The 15000-nt window shown below is 49.3% G+C and overlaps 1 protein-coding gene across 1 annotated transcript in view; it reads right to left on the reverse strand.

Annotated features, from left to right (window-relative positions):
• The window catches only part of fndc3ba (fibronectin type III domain containing 3Ba), an 82708-nt gene that overhangs the window by 36210 nt on the left and 31498 nt on the right, over positions 1–15000 (reverse strand). The window contains 5 exon segments of the mRNA XM_068580100.1: positions 4488–4618; positions 4706–4877; positions 5895–5937; positions 5940–6125; positions 9837–9913. Coding sequence (XP_068436201.1) covers positions 4488–4618; positions 4706–4877; positions 5895–5937; positions 5940–6125; positions 9837–9913 — 609 coding nt within the window.

Here is a 15000-nt window from a genome sequence, read left to right on the forward strand (position 1 = left end):
CCAGTCCTGTGACTGCAGTAACTGCAGGAGGAGCTCGACGTTAACGTAAAAGCTGAGTCATGAGCGAGAGAGGACGACGTCACCGAAACATCACGGGACGCTGCGCTTTCGTCCGGCTCTTTCTTTCCTCCACCGGCATCGTCCTCAAACCGTCAGATCACTGGCGACGCAACTGGTGGCAAGCTGCTACTGCCTTCGGTGGGTTTCTCCGTTAGCTCCCCCAACTGTAGCGAGCTAGCTCTGCTGCTAGCTCCCCCACTGTAGCCGGTTAGCGCTGCTACTAGCTGTCAATGCCCGATCCGGTGCAGTAGCAGCTAGCGGGGAGCTAGCGGGAGAACTAGCCGGCTTTTATGGGGAGCTAGCAGCAGAGCTAGCTTGCTACGGCGGGGACACCCCTCGAAGGCATAGGAGCGGCTTGTAAACCGACTTTTATGGTAAATAAAATATGTTTCAGCACATTCTTTCAATGCCGAATTAGACAAAGAACATTATTCCACGACAAATTTAATGTTCATAAACAAATAATTACAGCCTTGCTCAGTTAAATTCACAGGAGTTTTATTGTGGCTAACGTTAGCTAAATGGTAGGTGGATGTTACCTCACGGCTCCTCTCTATTGAGTCACAGGTTGGTGTTGATATTTTACAACGTGGTCATTAAAATGTACAAAAATCTGAATTTGGGAGGAGAAATATGCCAGAAGAGCAAATATTTAAAAAAAATAAAATAAAGAATTGCATAGGAGTGTCCCCGTCTCTATAAAGCAAAGAATGTGCCAAGAATTTACACAAAGATTCAATTCCGGCAGGAGTTTCCTTTCAAAACATTCTTGGCACGTTGTCATTATGTTTGGCAATAAAGAAAGCTCTCAGGAAACGCCTTCGCGTTCTGGATTCACTGTGTCAACACCGAAGATTCATGATCGGGATCCTCGATTGCGGCGACTTCAAAATGTTCAAGGGAACGGTGAAGAGACTCCGGGTCCGTACATGAAGCACCACCACCACCAGCGTGACATCCACCACTGTGACATCCACCACTGTGACATCCACCACTGTGACATCCACCACTGTGACATCCACCACTGTGACATCCACCACCTTTCCTCTCGTCCCGTACAAAAGAAGAGTCACAGAACGTTTTTAACTTCCTCTAAGTTCACATCTAGGATGCTAACGACGAAGACGGAGGAGCCGACGGGGGGCCGGGCCCATCTGTCGCCGCCCGAAAATCCCAGTTTCTCTGAGTGAGAGACAGGATCTGCGGTGGTGATGATGATGAGGATGATGATGATGTAGAGCCAAGATGGAGGCCCACATCTGCTTCTGCTCAGCGAGCAGCTTCAGTTCTGAGAGAAAGAGAAAAAAGAGCCGGCTTCTTCTGCACGGGGGAACGGACACGGCGCTCGCCAAGTCAGCCGGCTGCCTTGCTGGCACACACACACACACACACACACTGAGCAAGGGCATCAAGGGCAAAGTGTAGCCAGTGTGTGTGTGTGTGTGTGTGTGTGTGTGTGTGGTATTCTGGGTTGGACGCATCAGGCTGAGCAGCAACGTTGCCGGAATGTTTGCTCTCTAACTCTCCGTCTCTCCGTTTCCTCTGATGTAGGAATTCTGGTTGATGTTTTATTTCTTCTCCTTTCTTCTATCCATCTCCTTCCTCTCCCTTCCTCCCTTCCTCCCTTCCTCCCTTCCTCCCTTCCTCCCTCATCTGTCCTTCGAATCCTACATTCCTCTCCTCTCTCTGTTTTGCGCCCCGACCTCCCGCCAACCCTTCTGGACCCTTCGTACTCTTGATTGTTTTACAGGAAGCCCAGTCACGGGGTGTGTGTGTGTGTGTGTGTGTGTCTGTCTGTCTGTGTGTGTGTCTGTCTGTCTCTGTGTGTGTGTGTCTGTGTGTGTGTACGTCTAGCTGACTCAGCCCGATCTCCAGTCCAGTAGTGAGACCCTGGCAGACCAGAACCGATGAGATGCTCCTTTGTGTCACGTGTGCGCTCGTCGTGTAAACACACACATATTCTCATTAATAATAATAATAATATGTTTTGCTTTTCTTTGATCGTTATTGATCTGCTTCCACCTCAAAGCAGTGGACTCTAGAATGACGTTGCGTCCTCAAACACCCTCGATATCTCACAGACCTCGTGGTGAGCAGCGGCGCTGCAACCCAGCATTATTTTCATCAGCAATTACTTTTTTTTTGTGGTCCAAAATCCAAAAGATGATGATGAAAAATAAGCGATTGTTCGGTATTTTTGCTTCGGATTAATGAATTAATTCAACCGACCACACGCGTGACGGATACTTCATGAAATCAACTGGTGCTCTGAGTTTAAGGAATAGATTTCTGTGCAGAATAAATGTCTCTATGACAACCGGCGTCATGTTCAGGGATTATTATTATTATTATTATCACGGAGAACGAGGACGCTTCTTCTGAAAAGAGTCGTGAGCAGAAGAAACTGGTTCTGTTGTGCTGAGCAGACGAGACCTTTACACCACGCCGTGACCTCCAGAGAAGCTTTGTGTTCTCACAATGCAACGAGGTTCTGTTCAGATGCTGAGGCTGCTACACGCAGAACATAGAACCACCCGGGAGGAGGGGAGGGAGGAGGAGGGGAGGGAGGAGGAGAGGAGGAGGAGAGGGAGGAGGAGGGGAGGGAGGAGGTGAGGGAGGAGGAGGAGGTGAGGGAGGAGATGAGGGAGGAGGTGAGGGAGGGAGGAGGAGGGGAGGGAGGAGGAGAGGGAGGGAGGAGGAGGTGAGGGAGGAGGAGGGGAGGGAGGAGGTGAGGGAGGAGGAGGAGGTGAGGGAGGAGATGAGGGAGGAGGTGAGGGAGGGAGGAGGAGGGGAGGGAGGAGGAGAGGGAGGGAGGAGGAGGTGAGGGAGGAGGGGAGGGAGGAGGGGAGGAGGAGGAGGGGAGGGAGGAGGAGGGGAGGGAGGAGGTGAGGGAGGAGGAGGTGAGGGAGGAGGTGAGGGAGGGAGGAAGAGGTGAGGGAGGAGGTGAGGGAGGAGGAGGGGAGGGAGGAGGTGAGGGAGGAGGAGGTGAGGGAGGAGGAGGTGAGGGAGGAGGAGGGGAGGGAGGAGGTGAGGGAGGAGGAGGGGAGGGAGGAGGTGAGGGAGGAGGAGGTGAGGGAGGAGGTGGTGAGGGAGGAGGAGGTGAGGGAGGAGCAGGTGAGGGAGGAGCAGGTGAGGGAGGAGGAGGAGGTGAGGGAGGAGGTAAGCTTGGAGATGTGGGAAGAAGGGAGAGAGGAGGTGAGGGAAAAAAGGAGGGAGGAGGAGGTGAGGGAGGAGGAGGTGAGGGAAGAAGGGAGGGAGGAGGAGGTGAGGGAGGAGGAGGTGAGGGAGAAGTTAAACTAGGAGATGTGGGAAGAAGGGAAAGAGGAGGTAAGGGAGGAGATAAGGGAGGAGGTGAGGGAGGAGGTGAGGGAAAAGGTGAGGGAAAAGGTGAGGGAGGAGATGAAGGAAGAAGGGAGGGAGGAGGTGAGAGAGGACGGAAGGGAGGAGGTGAAGGAGGAGATGAGGAAAGAGGTGAAGGAGGACGTGAGGGAGGAGGTGTGATAGGAGATGAAGGAGGAGGTGAAGGAGGAGGTAAAGGAGGAGGTGAGGAAGAGATGAGCGAGATGAGGGCGTATCTCTTTGCGGACAATACTGTGTGTGTGTGTGTTTGTGTGTATATATCTGTGTGTGTACATGTGTGTGTCTGTGCATGTGTGTGTGTGTATATATCTGTGTGTGTACATGTGTGTGTCTGTGCATGTGTTTGTGTGTATAAAGCAGATTCTTTGCTCTTTTCAATAACTCAGACATTCATCTGACGTGAAGACACGTCATTAAAGAGGAACAGTACCACAAAGTGTGTGTGTGTGTGTCTGTGTGTGTGTGTGTGTGTGTGTGTGTGTGTGTGTGTGTGTCTCAGAGCTCAAAAGGTTCCCTTCATCTCAAGCAGGACTCTACAGGTATGTGACTCCCCCCTCCCTCCCTCCCCCTCCCCCTCCCCCCTGTGGCCCTCACCAACAAGGCCGGTATTGTCGGCGGTAAAACGATAGCGCTCGGGGACGGGTTCAGCTATGTGGTTACCATGACAACCGCTCATAACCCCCCCAAAAATCCCCCCCCCCCCCCTCTTCACCTCAATGAGGCTGCATACACCCATTCATTTATTTCAGGTAAAGGGAGGGAGGAAAAAAAAGAGAGAGAGAGGAACGAAAGGTGTGTTTTATCTGTTTCATCCTGAGAGAGAGAGAGAGAGAGAGAGAGAGAGAGAGAGAGAGAGAGAGAGAGAGAGAGAGAGAGAGAGAGAGAGAACGTGGCAACTATAATGAAGATTCATATTTGTCTCCTTGCAAGTTTTGGGGCAAAAAAAGAAAAAAATCAAAAACGGAAACACACATCGCACGATGACAATGTATCTCTTTTGTATCCAGCATCTGTGTGTGTGTCTGTGTGTGTGTGTGTGTGTGTGTCTGTGTGTGCGTGTCCTTTACCTGGTGTGTGTGTCTCTGGTTCACTGTTTCGTGGACTGCTGCGCAGTCGTCTCTCCGGCTTCTTCCCTCCCGGGCTGCAGAGCCCGCCCCCCGACCCCAGCGACCCCAGCGAGGGGGCGTGTGATTTGTTGCTGCGGCGACAAACACGGCATTTAATTAACCAATCAGAAGAAGCCCCCCCCCCCCCCCCAGAGGGCCTCACAGGTGCAGCGGCTCACCTGTATCCGTTGTGGGCGGGGCCCAGGCTGCCCTTGTAGAGCGTGGAGGGAGGAGAGTTGAGCCGGTTCTGCCGCTCCAGCTGCCGCTGCTCCTTCATCTTCTTGGGCTGCGGCTTGCTGTACGCCTCCTCCCTGCCGATGTAGTTGGACATCCCATAGACGGGGATGATTTCTGCAGGAGGAGAACGAAGGGGCTTCACACACACTGTGACCGATGGGTTTACATGACCTTTAACAAGATTTACATGACGAAAACACATTTTTATGACTTTTCACTAATTCTTATGACTTTAAACCAAATTTTTATGACTTTTCACTAAATTTTCAATAACATTTTTATGACTTTTTTTACAAATTTGTATGACTTTAAACCAAATTTTTATGACTTTCCATACATTTTTTATGAGTTTTCACAAATTTTTATGACTTTAAACCAAATTTTTATGACTTTTCACTAAATTTTCAATAACATTTTTATGACTTTAAAACAAATTTTTATGACTTTTCATACATTTTGTATGACTTTTCACAAATTTTTATGACTTTTCATAAAATTTTCATGACTTTTCATACATTTTTATGACTTTAAACCAAATTTTTATGACTTTTCACAAATGTTTATGACTTAAAATCAAATTTTTATGACTTTTCATAAAATTTTCATGACTTTTCATAAAATTTTCATGACTTTTCACAAATTTTTTATGACTTTTCACAAATTCTTATGACTTTAAACCAAATTTTCATGACTTTTTATAAAATGTTAATGACTTTAAACCAAATTTAAATGCCTTTTTATAAAATGTTCATGGCTTTTTCTAAAATGTTCATGAATTTAAACAAACTTTTCATGACTTTTCACAAAATTTCTAAATTCTTTTTATGACTTTTCAAAAAAATTTGTACAAATTTTTAAGGACTTCAAACCAAATTTAAACGACGTTTCACAAACTTTTCATGACTTCACAAAATTTTAAAAAAAAGTAGGACTTCTCACAAAACTTTCATGACTTTTCACTAAATCTTCATTTCTTTTCACCACGTTTTCATGACTTTAAACTAAATTTAAAGGACTTTTTTAAAAATGTTTCAGGACTTTTCACATTTTCCTCCACGAGCGTATGAACCCTGGAACGAAGCCTTTTGATTAACGTTGCTTCCACATGAAGGTGCAGCGGCGCGTCGGTACCTGGGTCCCCGTACATCGGGGGCAGGTGGTGCTGGTAGTACTGGTGGGGGGGAGGTCCCCCGGGCTGACGGGCGGGTAGAAGGAGTGAGAGTTGGGGATGAAGTGAGGGTGAGCCAGGTACGGGGGGAGGTGGTGCGTGGGGGAGAGCGCCGGGGAGTAAGAGGGAGGGTAGCACTCTGGAGACTGAGGCGTCACCACCACCCGACGGACCCCCGTGTTGTCCTCCAGCACCTGGGAGAGAGGAGGAGGAGGAGGAGGAGAGGAGAGGGAGGAGGAAGAGAGGGAGGAGGGGAAGAAGAGGAGAGGGAGGAGGAGAGGAAGGAGGAGGAGGAAGGGGAAGAAGAAGAGAGGGAGGAGGAGGAAGGGGAGGAAGAGGAGAGGGAGGAGGAAGAGGAGGAGGAGGAGGAAGAGGAGAGGGAGGAGGAAGAGGAGGAGGAGAGGGAGGAGGAGAGGAAGGAGGAGGAGAGGAAGAAGAGGAGGAGAGGGAGGAGGGGAAGAAGAGGAGGAGGAGGAGGAGGAGGAGGAGGAGGAGGAGAGGAAGGAGGAGGAGAGGAAGGAGGAGGAGAGGAAGAAGAGGAGGAGAGGGAGGAGGGGAAGAAGAGGAGAGGGAGGAGGAGAGGAAGGAGGAGGAGGAGGAGGAGAGGGAGGTGGAGGAAAGGGAAGAAGAAGAGAGGAAGGAGGAGGAGAGGAAGGAGGAGGAGGAAGAGGAGAGGGAGGAGGAGGAGGAGGAGGAGGGGAAGAAGAGGAGGAGGAGGAGAGGGAGGAGGAGAGGAAGGAGGAGGAGGAGAGGGAGGAGGAGAGGGAGGAGAAGAAAAAGAAGAGGAAGGAGAAGAGGAAGAATGAGAAGAGGAAGAAGAAAAAGAAGGAGAAGAAGAAGAAAAAGCAGGAGAAGAGGAAGAAGGAGAAGAAGAAGAAGGAGAAGAAGAAGAAGAAGAAGAAGAAGAAGAAGAAGAAGAAGAAGAAGAAGAAGAAGAAGAAGAAAAAGAAGGAGAAGAGGAAGAATGAGAAGAGGGAGAGGAAGAAGTAGAAGAAAAAGAAGGAGAAGAGGAAGAGGAAGAATGAGACGAGGAGGAAGAAGAAGGGGAAGAAGAAGAAGAAGAAGAAGAATGAGAAGAGGGAGAGGAAGAAGTAGAAGAAAAAGAAGAGGAAGAAGGAGAAGAAGAGGAAGATGAAGGAGAAGACGAAGAGGAAGAATGAGAAGAGGGAGAGGAAGAAGAAGAAGAAAGAGAAGAGGAGGAAGCAGAAGAAGAGGAGGAAGAAGAAGGTGAGAGGAAGTGGGATAAAACATATATATAAATATTTATGCCTCAGTCACATTTCACGATAAACTTTTGGCTTCTCTTTTTTTCACCCACAAATCCTACGAGGTCAGTAAACGTCACTCAGTCAGCGGTTTCTTCATATGTTGGAGTTTTTAATGTTCTTTCAGACTTCCAGCTCTCCATCGACATGAAGCCGACGCCCTGCAGGCGTCGACCTTCTCGTCCCACTGAGAAACAACCATAATCCACCGGAATATTCTCCCTATTTCCTGTATTTTAAAGCTGCATGAAAGGTTCCTCGGGAGCTTAAAGCACCACGCTCTTCCTCGCCATTCACTCGCTGGTGGGAGCAGGTGCTCCGCCCGTCCGCTGGGCGGGTGGTGCATCTCACGGAGGAGCGAGTCGCCTGATTTTAGGGGAACAAGCGAGCGATTGTGCGGCGAGGACGCGGCGCTGCTTTAAGCGCCACAGCGAGCGCCGCCATGTTGAGACCAGATGGACCGCGCATCTGAATGACGAGCAGCTCCAGAGACCCGCCCTCACATTAACATAGACGCCATACGGGCATCCACTTTCACATTCATGGCCTGGGACACACACACACACACAGACACACACAGAGAGAGAGAGAGAGACACACACACACATTCCAACTATTCAGACACTTTCACAGGCCTGCATTCCAAGCAGAGAGCAAACACACACTCCCTGCAGAGAGGGGAAGTCATCTGCTGGTCCCTAACAACAACAACACACACACACACACACACACACACACACACACACACACACACACACACACACTGAGAGGCAACAGACTCAGTGCCAGAACACAACAGACAGAAAGAAAGAAAGAGAGAGTATTAAAGGGGGTCAGGAGGGGAGGAGGAAGAAGGGTACAGAACTAAGCCGAGTGAGAAAAACGGAGAGGAAGAGGAGGAGGAGGAAGATGAGGAGGAGGAGGAAGAGGAGGATGAGGAGCCCTCACTATTTGCCCCTCTTCCTCTCCTCCTCTGCTGAAGAGGAGGAAAAACAGGGTGTTTACAAGAAAAACAAGGGCAAAGTCCCAGAATTAGTACATGTGGATCCGACCTATAAACCTGCGTAACATTTACTGGCAAGGACACACACACACACACACACACACACACACACACACACACACACACATTCCAAATGATACAAACTGGAGGGAACACACACACACACACACACACATGCAAAATCCATCTGCCAATGTGTGACTTTCCACCACGCAGAGCTCTTTCCCATCTCTCTCTCCGTCTCTCTCTCTCCGTCTCCGTCTCTCTCTCTCTCTCCGTCTCTCTCTCTCTCCGTCTCTCTCCCTCCCTCCCTCCCTCCCTCCCTCCCTCGCTCTCTCCCACCACAAAAAACAGCCCTCCTGCCCCCGGTGCCTGTCTCCCCTATCAGTGTTGTTTGTGTAAGAGTGACAGTGTTTCCCGCTCACACTTGGCTCACTGCGTACACACACACACACACACACACACACACACACACACACACACACACACACACACACACGCGCGGTGAGCCAATGACCTGACTTCCATCGGCACAGGAGCTCAGTCCCACCCACACGCGGGCCAGAGAAGCGTTTGTAACACTATACTTGTGAGGACTATTGGTTCCTGTTGAGGATGACCTTTGACCTCTCTGAACCACGAGGAGCGAGGCCGACCCGATGCTCCGTGTGTGTGTGTGTGTGTCTGTGTGTGTCAAATAAACAAGAACAGCGGTAGAATCTCCTCTCTCTGTTTTTGTGAGGACATCTGACAAAGTACACACACACACACACACACACACACACACACACACACACACACACACACACACACACACACACACACACACACACACGAGAGAGAGTCTCCAATCAATAATCGATAATATTCACTTCTGATCGGTTGTTCGTCAAAATTAAAAACTGCAGGAGAAAAAAAAGAAACGTAAAAAAAAAAAAAAAGTCGTTTCTGCTGAGCTCAGTGTTGCACAACACGATGTTTTATGCAACAATTTCTGTCATCGCCAAATGATTATGTGTCTGTGTGTGTGTGTGTCTGTGTGTGTGTGTGTCTGTGTGTGTATGTATGTGTGTGCGTGTATGTGTGAGTGACTGTGTGTGTGTATAAAGGAGATCCTTTCCTCTTTTCAATAACTCAGACCTTCTTCTGACGTGTCAATGTGTGTGTGTGTGTTCATGTGTGTGTCTTTGTGTGTGTGTGTGTGTGTGTGTGTGTGTGTGTGTGTGTGTGTGTGTGTGTTCATGCTGCTGGAACCATCTGATGAACATCTTTCGTGCTCATGTACGATTGAACTCTCCAGGTTTCAGTGATTCAGAGCTTTTTATTGATCGTTATTTATTGATCGTTATTTATTGATCGTTATTTATTGACCCTTCACCGGGTCGTTCGGGTCGCGTCGGCTCTGCTAGCGATCAGCAGCGGCGTCGGTGTTTTACTGCCGCGTTGCGATAAATTCTTTTGCAGTAAAAACATCATTTTGATTACAAATTCCTTCAGGAATCTTCCAAGAATCGGTGGGTTGAAACAGAACGATGCGCTCGCCTCCGAAAAAGATGAAATAAAGGTTTTTATACGCATGACTGACACCACACACATGATGACATCATACTAACCATGTCACACACACACACACATACCTGTGAGATGTATCCTGGGGGGACGTGGATCGGGGGGATCGACCCGTTTGGTGACATCATGGGAACCTCAGCAGGACCTGCAGGGGAGGAGGAGTGTGTTACCAAGCGGATAAAGAACACATGTCACCCGACAACACACACACACACACACACACACACACACACACACACACACACACAGGTGTGTAACTTCAAATGAAACCCTCTTATTTTGACAAACAACATGGAGGACGGACGAGGAGCATCTGCAGAAACATCGGCTCCCAAATCTGATGGAATTAGCAGATTGAAAACTGTGTTGACTTTTCCACAAAAAACATCTCTCCCTCCCTCTCTTCATCCCTCTCTTCATCCCTCTCTTCATCCCTCTCTCTCTCTCCCTCTGAAGGAGGTCTGCGGCTGGTAAAGTCATCGGGAGCCCGTTGGGACAGCTGGAGGCAGAACTGGCCTCAGGATAAATCACACACACACACACAAACAGACACACACAGATGAAATATTGTCGAAAAGCGGATTCACTTTAAAGGCTCATTCCACCCAAATCACAACTAAAAATGATTTTTTCGTTTTGTAATGTTCCATTTTCATCCCTCCTTTCTCTCTCCCTTCCATATATTCCTTCCTTCTTGTCTCTCACTTGATCCTGCTTTTCTTTCCACCTTTCCTCTCTCCTTTCCTTCCTCCCTTCATCCCTGTTTTCAGGAATTCCTCCCTCCTTCCCTCCCTTCACCTATTACTCACATCCTTTGCTTCCAGCTTTCAATCCAGATATTACTCACTTTGTCCTCTCCCACTTCAACCTCACTTATTTCGCCAAGTCACCCCCCCCCCCCCCGTCTCACCCCCTCCCTCCCCCTCCCGCCCCCCCTCCTCCTCCCCTCTCACCCCCCCCCCCCTCCTCCCCTATCTTTCCATCCCTCCATCTCTCACCCACCTACCTGACCTCTCACCGGTCAAACAAACAGTAAACACACAACCTGAGCAAAGTCTGCAGTGTGGTGGGGTTAGCGTGTGTGTGTGTGTGTGTGTGTGTGTGTGTGTGTGTGTGTGTGTGTGTGTGGGTCACAGGTATGAAGAGACAGACCTCTTTCAGTCCCGTCTCTCAGAGCATCGAGACGATGAAAGTCCTCATTGAGTAGAAGGTCATAGCATGAGGAGACACACACACACACACACCTCCTTCTGCTTTCCATCACTGCATACACACCGTCCCAAACACACACACTCTCACGGTGAGTCTCAGTCGCCCTCTCAGACACACACACACAGACACACACACACACTTGACAAACAGACGTGTGTTTGGACAGTCTCTGCTGCCTCTCTGCTCTTCACTCAGCAAACAGCAGCATTCCTCTGCTCACACACACACACACACACACACACACACACACACACACACACACACCCCTGGCCCCCAGGACTGGACCCAACAGGCTTGACTACCCCCCCAACCCCTCCCCAAAATACAAGACACTCTTTGTCCTGCTACCCTTCTCTCTCCCTCACACACACACACACACACACACACACACACACACACACACACACACACACACACACACACACACACACACACAGCAAGTCATATAGTATCAGACTGTTTGCCATTTGGGAAAAGCTCAGGATAATCAAGCAGACGAACGTGTGCACTCAAGTGGTCATTATTGTGAGTGTGTGTGTGTGTGTGTGTGTGTGTGTGTGTGTGTGTGTGTGTGTGTGTGTGTGTGTGTGTGTGTCATGGTGCACACTGGGGCGACGTCACACTCTGGTCTGGGCTCCAGCTTTTGCCCTTTAAGCGCCGCAAACAAGAGTCACGACTTCCTCTGCCTAATCCTGCTGGAACGCCACACGGCACCGCTACCCCCCCTGAACCCCCCCCCCTCTTACCCCACCCTCAGACCCCCCCCCTCACCCCCTCCTCTCACCCCTCCCCCCCTCTCTCACCCCTCTCACCCCCTCCCCCCTCCCTCCCATCTTCCGTCCGCTCCTTCTTCCGCTTCCGACCGCCGGGTCAAGGATCAGTTATGATGAGGTCATATCCTGTGTGTGTGGATGACGTCGCAGTATTTTAACTGTCCAATCAGGAGGCTCCAAATGTGAGAAAGCAGTTATTTTGCCATCTGCTCAGTCATCAATATTAATTTGCTCAATTTAACGATGTGTTAGATTACCAATCCCTTCCATAAATACCCTAAAAATAGCACGAATGTGCTAATTTTAAACTCCTGACGGCGGCGACGACCACATCTGTGACGTGACGGCCCCAGAAATAAAAGGCGAGGTCTGCGGTGACGGGAGGATTTATTCATTTGGGATTCAGCGACGAGGTCCAAAAGCCACCGAGAGGAGTGACGCACCGGAGGAGGAGGAGGAGGAGGAGGAGGAGACGGACAGGTGTTGACGGGGAAATCACCGCTGTCGTGAGGAAAAGACGGAGATGGAAGAAGAAAAAAAAAAAAATCAAAGAAATTCCAACGCCGTGTGGTAAACTAGAATTACCGCCTGGCGGTCGAACGCCTCCGGCAACAAAATTGCAGTTTCTTTCCACATTTGTGTGAAGATTCTTGAGTCGTGGGCAGAAAAAAAAAAACACCGTGACCTTTGACCTTTGACCCGCGAACTTCTCAGTCGGAAAACGTTCATTGTCGTCGAGGAATAGATTTAACGGATGATTCAAACTGAGTCACCACTTTACATCTCGACGTGTTCATAAGGAAGCGGAGTCGCTCTTTTTTTCCCCTCGAGGATGTTCGTGCCGAATGTGAAGAACTGTGGGACGCAAACACACACACACACACACACACACACGAGTGTGTGCAGGGAAAACACACACAAACATCTGTCGGCAGCGTGGAGGCATTAAAGTCTCAGCTCACAGAGTTTGCCGCCGAAGATTTACATTAGAAATACACACACACGTCCACGGTAAACATCCTGTTTCATACCTTACACACCCCCAACACACACACACACACACACACACACACACACACACAGTCAAGCTGACACTCTCAACCCTTCTTCATGTGATGTTGCCCAGCTGTCCCGTACATACATCCACAAACATCCACTGACAGGAGATGATGCAACATTTCATCAGATGTTTCCCATGATGCAGCTGTCAAAGACAGCTGCGACTGGGCCCCCAAAGCACAACACACACACACTCCAAACGCAGAGGCCTAACACAGAGTGCCCTGGTCTCACACACACACACACAGTTGGCTACATCCGCACTAACGCGCTGCGTAAACACACACTCGTCCATCGATCCCCACGACCGACTGAATCTGAAGGTTTGAAAGAGGTGAAAAACTTTTTCTCTGTCTTTTCGGCTTCGCTTCAGCGCCGCACATGTGGTCGCCACATTGAAAGGAAACGCAGACCCTCTTGGGAAGGCGAGTGTGAGTGTGTGTGTGTGTGTGTGTGAGAGTGTGTGAGAGTGTGTGAGAGTGTGTGTGGTGTTGGTAACAGAGCGAAGGAGCCTGTTTGTGAGCTGACCTACATACAGAACAACTGGAGTAAAACCACGCAGACAAAAAAAACAACGACGAGGGGTTACTAAACAGACAGACCCTGAGAAAAAGGTTCTTTTTATCTTTGTGTGTTTGTTGCTTCACACACACACACACACACACACACACACACACACACACACACACACACACACACACACACACACACAATCTTTGGATACCCTATTGGCGCCCCATGGAGGCAGCTGTCCAATCTAGATGGGTATTTGTATTCCTGTGTGTGTGCGTGTGTATATATATGTGTGTGCGCGTGTGTGTGTGTGTGTGTGCGTGCGTCTCTGGATCAGTTGTGACGTGGCGCTGCCTGGAAGTTATGTAAGCATCAGCAGTGTAATGTTATCTGTCCTCGAAGCTCCGAGAGCAAGACACTCCCACGACAGCTTCCTCTACTGCCTGGCCGACACACACACACACACACACACACACACACACACACACACACACACACACACACACAGTCCTATTTGAGATATAAAAATGATATATATCCCCTTCAAGCTTCTATTCAGCTCTCAGAAGCTCTGGGAGAGAAAAGTGGAGCATGATGGGAAGTGTAGTAAAAAATAATGAGTGGAACGGATAGAAAGAGGGATAGAAGAGGGGAGGAGGGGGAGAGAGAGAATTTGCTGTTGCAGGAAATGTGGTAGACATCTTCAAAATAGCACAGTGTACTGTATATACACATCCCGGATTGGTGCTACAAACACAGACACACACAAACACACAAAACACAAGCGCCCGTCTCCGGTGGGGCGAGTGTCCGGCGGACATCTTTGCTGGGGGCGCGGCTCAGTGATGAGGAGGAAGTCGGGGCTTCCTGCGCTGCCCCGCCCTCAGCGGCGTCACAAACACTCTAAAGAGTGACGCACAAACGCACACGCACACAGCTGACGTGTCACGACACATCTGTGGATAAAGACACACTTTGGATCCCGACCGCGTTGTTCTGCGCGACAGCCGGAAATTTGAGCGGGCCGGCGGTTTTGATGTGGAATGTAAATCATAAGCTGGAAAGGTTTTTCTGTGTGTGTGTGTGTGTGTGTGTGTGTGTGTGTGTGTGTGTGTGTGTGTGTAAGCACATTCCTCAGGATGATGAGCGACTCAACTTGTGGGCTCCGAGCTCCAAGTTGCATAACAGTGTCATAAGAGAACCAGTAGAAAGCATTCCCAGTCCCGCCAGCTGACTGAACCATCAACGCCACGGAGACTTCTTCATCCTCTGACATCAGCTTATCAGCAGCTCAGAGGCTTGTTAAACCAGCCCGGTATTTTTATAAGCCCACTGTAGCTCGGCCCTATATTTCAAATAAAAATGAAGATAGTATTATGTTAAGCTTTTCTTGCAACAACAGCGGAGAAAAAATGTAGAAGGGTCTAATGGTAGAAGGTCTGATGGTAGAAGAAGTCTAATGGTAGAAGAGGTCTGATGGTAGAAGAGGTCTAATGGTAGAAGAGGTCTAATAGTAGAAGAGGTCTGATGGCAGAAGGAGTCCAATGGTTGAAGGAATCCAATGGTAGAAGGGGTCCAATGGTAGAAGGGGTCCAATGGTAGAAGGGGTCCAATGGTAGAAGGGGTCCAACGGTAGAAGGGGTCCAATGGTAGAAGGAGTCCAATGGTAGAAGGA

This window comes from Clinocottus analis, unplaced genomic scaffold (assembly GCF_023055335.1).
Source record: "Clinocottus analis isolate CAN_PGR_092001 unplaced genomic scaffold, fCliAna1.0.p SCAF_17, whole genome shotgun sequence".
Classification (NCBI taxonomy): domain Eukaryota; kingdom Metazoa; phylum Chordata; class Actinopteri; order Perciformes; family Cottidae; genus Clinocottus; species Clinocottus analis.